The sequence below is a fragment of the Solanum tuberosum genome, unplaced genomic scaffold, assembly GCF_000226075.1.
Source record: "Solanum tuberosum cultivar DM 1-3 516 R44 unplaced genomic scaffold, SolTub_3.0 scf00048, whole genome shotgun sequence".
NCBI classification, from domain to species: Eukaryota; Viridiplantae; Streptophyta; class Magnoliopsida; order Solanales; family Solanaceae; genus Solanum; species Solanum tuberosum.
In genome coordinates, this window is record NW_006238976.1 from 1,871,963 (window position 1) to 1,877,497 (window position 5,535).

Genomic DNA, 5,535 nt, shown 5'->3' on the forward strand with positions numbered 1-5,535 from the left:
ACACCCCAATAACCCCCCACCCCCAAAGGACCTTTTTCACCGTTTTTCTTCACTTTCTGACTCATCACCCAATTCAATCTATACGTACACGAATCCTATCTCTATAGCTTCTACTTTCAATCGTCTTCTTCTTCATCTCTGATTTTCAGTAAGCTTCTCTCCTGTTTATTTTGTTGTTTTCAGCTTGAATTCGACTTCGTAGTATTTTTTTTTTGGAATTTCTCAGCTTGTTATATGGAATTCTGGAGATTATGTTGTTGTTTTCATGAATTTTAGATTTGATTTTTTTTTTTAATCATTTTGATGTGTTGGACTGGAAATAGGGCTTGTTGTGTTAGCTTAATGGCGACTGAGTAGCTTTACTTTGGTCAGCTGCTGTTTACTGTGTTTTGTCGATTTCTAAGTTAAAATTATCTATGAGTATGTATGTTTATATGTACAGACTGGATTTTGGTGGTGTGATCGATCCGCGAGAGAGTAGATTCAAAAATTTGAGTCCTCTTTGGTGCTTTACTGATGAGTTTTGGATATCGAAAGGTCATGAAATGCACCTTTGTTTAGTTGTTGTTCTATTTAGTTTATTATGAGTTTCTCTCAATTCTCTTGTAGAATTTTATAATCCCGCAGAAACGTAGTGTTGTGTAGGGTCAAAGGTACCTCAATAGATTAGTACGAGCTTGATGAATGTTACAGTTAACAGTTATTGTTCCGGATTGTGGTTTCATTTGATTAATTTGATTTCAACTATATATAAACGAAGTCCAAATTTCCTTGGTTTTGAATGGCGTAGAGACTTAGAAGTATCACTAAGTTTAATGATGATGAATAGCTTTACTTTGATATTGGGGAGAGGTCAGCTGCTGTTCACCATATACAAACAAAGTCCAAATTTGCTTGGTTTCGGATGGCTTATAGACCTAGTCATAGTCATATCAGTAAGTTTGGCGATGAGTAGCTTTACTTTGGTATTGGGGAGAGGTCAGCTGCTGTTTAACATAACATGTACAAACGAAGTCCAAATTTCTTGGTTTCGGATGGCTTAGAGACCTAGTCATATTGGTAAGATTTTAACTTATCTTGGAACCTTTCTTTGACCTTGAATCCTAAGGAATTGCTTTCCAGTATCAGTGAACTCTTGTGGAACCCGTTCACAGTAATAAATGCACATAGAACTTGGATTATAACAAAAGATGGCTAGTAATAATTGTTTGAAGATCCTAGAAAGAGATGAGGATAGACCTAAGATGACATGAAAGGTAGCTTACCCAAAAATGCTACAACCTCCCACAATATGTAAATAACTTGGACTTGAAGAGAGTGGAACGGATATAGCGGATTCTTAATCCCAACTAGTTTGGGATCGAGACATAGTGGTTGTTGTTTGTTCATAAAAGAGATGTCATGACTAACTTGGTGCAATCTGTGTAACTTTTGCTTCTGAATTGAAAGTCAATCTCTGCGGAGCAAAAGCATACCCCTTTCTAAACCTGTAGGGACTCTTAACAGTTCTAGAAGTGATTCTGCTTCATTTACAAGTTCCATTCTAAATTAAAAAATATAACAAAGAAGATGATGTTGGCCTTTATTCTGGATGGAATCGTATTTATCTTCAAATCACCTCATGTTCCTCTCTTTCCAAACTGTCCACCAGATACAAGCTGGTATAGTGTTCCCCCACTTTGACCTTTGCTCTCTCAGCTCCTACTCTATTCAGCTTCAAAACGAAGTATTGCGGGCCATGGTCCATTTGATGCCCAAAAAATTCAAAAAAAGCTGCCATAGAGGTATTGAGGTCCATGATTTTCTTATTGTTAGCTAATTAGGATTACAACTCCAATTCTATGCTGGATCTCCATTGTATTCCATATTTATTGAATTAGAGTTACAACCCCTATTCAATACTTGCATCGCCATTCTGATCCAATCGATTACCTGGAAGTGTGGAACATGTGAAAGGTATCACATTTACTTTGCTAGGCCAATACAAATGTAATTCAACCGTGTGACTTTGATTGTATATCACCATCACATAAGCTGAAATTTTGAGATATAATTTCGTGACATAATTTTGGTGGTTGTGCTTAGTGTTACATATTTGTTTGTCATGATTTGCTGTATGTTTCTTATATTTCCAAGCTGGTCTCACCTATAAATAGATTGCATGGGCTCTGCGAGTGAGTAATTTGCGACAAACAATCATAATGCTCTGCTTCTAGCTTTCATAACAGTGCTTTCCCCTAGTCATTCTGTTAACGTGCACCCTAGTGTATGATGTAATGTTGTTCTGCCTGCTATTTTTTTTCTGCATGCTATATATTGGAAGTATTCCTTTGATTGGTACTTATATGGTCAATATAGAGGTCAGGACTACTTTCTATGGTTCTTGAATCTGCTGCATCACATGATTGATAATGATAGTATTATGATGTACTGCTGCAGAGAAAAAAATGAACCAGGAGTGTACCACTTCAGTGGGGTTGACCTAGATAAATTATCAAAAATGGGTAATTGTTGCTGCTGCTGTTGTGCCTCAAAAGGAGTGGAATTGAACGGTTCGCCCTCATTTTATCGTGTAAGTGATATATTCCCATACCCGATGCCATTTACTTTATTTTAATTTCTGAATATTCTGATTAGTGATTACAGCATTCTGGTTCAGAGTCCCTTTGAAGTTTGAAATTTATTTCTCTAGTTGTTTTTGCCTAAAACCATGCCGACTCTACTTATCAGAATTTTAGTATGCTCCAAAAATTTCGAACAGGGAAGAAGTAGAAAATCTGGTGTGCAAATTTAGGGACTTAGTATCTACAAGTTAAAAGAATTAGAGCACTAACAGATACTGTCAGATTTCTGTCCAGGGAGTGTACATGTAAGGGGAAGCATTACTGGATGTGTTGTTCATGCTTCATTGGTTGATAAACCTTGGTTCTGAATCTCCATGTTGCATGCCGTGACATAATGTAATAACCTGGGATAGTTGACTGTTTGTTATATAATATAGGGTTCCAATCCTTTTGTCTTCTTCTTATTTCCCATCCGTTCTATGCTGGCTATGAGCACTTTCCAGAAAGCGCCTTTGGTTTTCTACTGCAGTTTTTTTCTTAGTATGTTTGGTTATTCATTCATCCATTGGCAAAACCTTCATTTTTTTTCTCTTTTTGCAAGAGGTGTTAATATGATTTTTGCTTGAACAAAATCCACTATATGGTCCCAAATCTATGCAAATGCCTCATTGTCTTGGATATTGGGCAGTATACTGGTCCTTGACAGAGAAGCTGGTCTATTATCATAGTGCTGTCAGCAGTCTTTTTAGTCAGGAAAGAGGATTAGGTAAAGAGAAAAGGGGTTGGATATAAGAGGATGAGTTACAAACATTTGTAAGTTGTAACTAAAGTTCGCTATTACATGCTGAATGCTCTCTATAGTTGAAGATTGTAGTCCTTCCATTTTGATGGGATTAACTGCTTTACAATCCTTGTGGATTTGTTCTGTGCCCGAATGGATTTATATAAATTTAAAATTTTCTGCAGTATCCTACAGTGCCAGAAGAGCGCGAACCTTTGTCATCTCATCATGTCACAGCTGCAGCATTCTCCACTGCACTTTTGGTTGATACAAATCTGGACACCTCAAGTCCTGACACCTACAGGCCACCTCCAATGCCAATGCCTTATGAAACGTATGTGGGAAGGCCCAGGACTCCACCAGGTAATCCAGATGGCATCAAGAATGAGGCGGCAGTTCAAGAAACAAACAGTGAAGCTGGTGGCGCACTGAACTCAGCAGACGCTGCCGAAGCTGTTGACAAGGATAAAAAGGAGTCTGAAGGCAACGTGCAAACAGCAGATATCCAGCTCGATGCAATAAAGGAAGTGGAAGATGAACTTGAGAAGTCTGATGAATTCAAAAAATCTAACATACTTGTACTTTTACCTCCACAAGAAGAGTGTCCCATCTGTCTTGAAGGTGAGTCATAGCTTTAAGCACTGTTGCTCCCAACTCTCCGCTTCTAGCTTCAACTAGAAACTGTACAATGACACAACTCCTTGTTGCAGAATATGACGCTGAGAATCCAAAAATGAGTACAAAATGCGAGCATCAGTTTCATCTTTCATGCATTCTTGAATGGATGGAGAGAAGTGACACCTGCCCCGTCTGTGATCAGGTTTGTTTCAAGTTGTAATAACCTCAACTAGATTGGTAATACGAGCTACCTCTAAGATAGCATGATAATCATTGTCCTCTTCTCTTTGGTTGTAGGAAACGGTTTTTAATCCTGCAATTGATGAATAGCAACAAGAATTCCGCTTGTAGGCGGTTGGTTGCAGAAGTGACATTTGTTGTATGCCAAGAAGTGTTGTTCAATACTTTGTGTCGATGGTAGTTTTACAGCTTTAGCCGTAGTTTCTTCACATGTTTCCTTCTTGTGTTTGCTTCAAATCGTTAAGCTTGGATGTGGAAATAATTAGGATAATGATTGAAAAGGTCAAGAAAAAAGAGGAAAAAGAAAAAGATTGATTTCAATTCATCGCATAGGTTCGTTTCCATTGTGAATATCCTTTTTTCTTTAATCCATGATATATAGGCATTTCTCAATTTGCAGTTTTTTTGTGCATTTCTGTATCTCTTGACTTAGAGACTGAGTCTTTTTTTTTTTCTTTTGTTTTGAATTTTGGGGTCAGTTGATAATGAATTGGTAGCTCCATTTTCTATGTTTGTAAATATGCAGATAGCATAGGAATTCCTCCATTTTTGTGTACAAGGTCACACTTGAGCATTGAAATTTTGTGCAATTTTGCATTTGTTCTACATACAAAGTCTCTCATACATTACCTTTATAGTGTATACAAAGCATTCCCAGGGGATTGGTTTTGTCCTGTTTGATTCTTCGTCTTTGTTGATACTCGAGTATTCAGCTTTGAAACTCGATGAATAATATAGTTTACTGCTTCAATGCTTACCTTTCTATCCGTTTCCACAAAACTTAAATACTTGATGTGGTTCATGGAGCTGCACATGTTTTTGAGTTTGAAATGGCCAGACCCATAACCGAGCTGGAACCCGGATGGGCCATGCCTGAATTGAGACGGGTCAGGATCGAGGACGGAGCCTTACTGTAGGCTGGTTGAATATTTCCAGTTATGGGAGAATCGAAGCTTTACAAAGTATTATGTTTTGCATTGAAATTTTTATAAAGAAACTAAAATGCAAAAAATATTTTATTTTTTTAAAGGAATATTATTGCTACAAGTACTTTAATCATGGTAACATTACTAGTCATTCATAACTATAATGAAAATGGATTAGACAAAAATCTAATGATCTCAACATGTGACTTGTCGGGAGATTTGTCATTTAAGAATAGTAAGATAATATCAAAATAGGAAAATTATCGGAAATCAAATTGGGATTTATTGTATTGAAGTTTAATTATCGAAGTACGGTAGGGGTGTATAAAATCGAACCAAATCACAAATCGAGTCAAATCGGAAAAAAAACCCGACTAATGGTTTGGTTTGGTATTGGAAAAAAAAA

At 37.0% G+C, this 5,535-nt stretch overlaps 1 protein-coding gene across 1 annotated transcript; it reads left to right on the top strand.

The window, feature by feature from the left end:
• The first annotated feature begins 9 nt into the window (after window positions 1-9).
• Window positions 10-4,809, top strand: LOC102591311 (E3 ubiquitin-protein ligase At3g02290). Its single transcript, XM_006343894.2, has 5 exons — window positions 10-148; window positions 2,440-2,572; window positions 3,531-3,966; window positions 4,056-4,165; window positions 4,261-4,809. The coding sequence occupies exons 2-5, from the start codon at window positions 2,501-2,503 to the stop codon at window positions 4,291-4,293; spliced, it is 651 nt and encodes a 216-aa protein (XP_006343956.1). The 5' UTR covers window positions 10-148; window positions 2,440-2,500; the 3' UTR covers window positions 4,294-4,809.
• The last annotated feature ends 726 nt before the right edge of the window (window positions 4,810-5,535 follow it).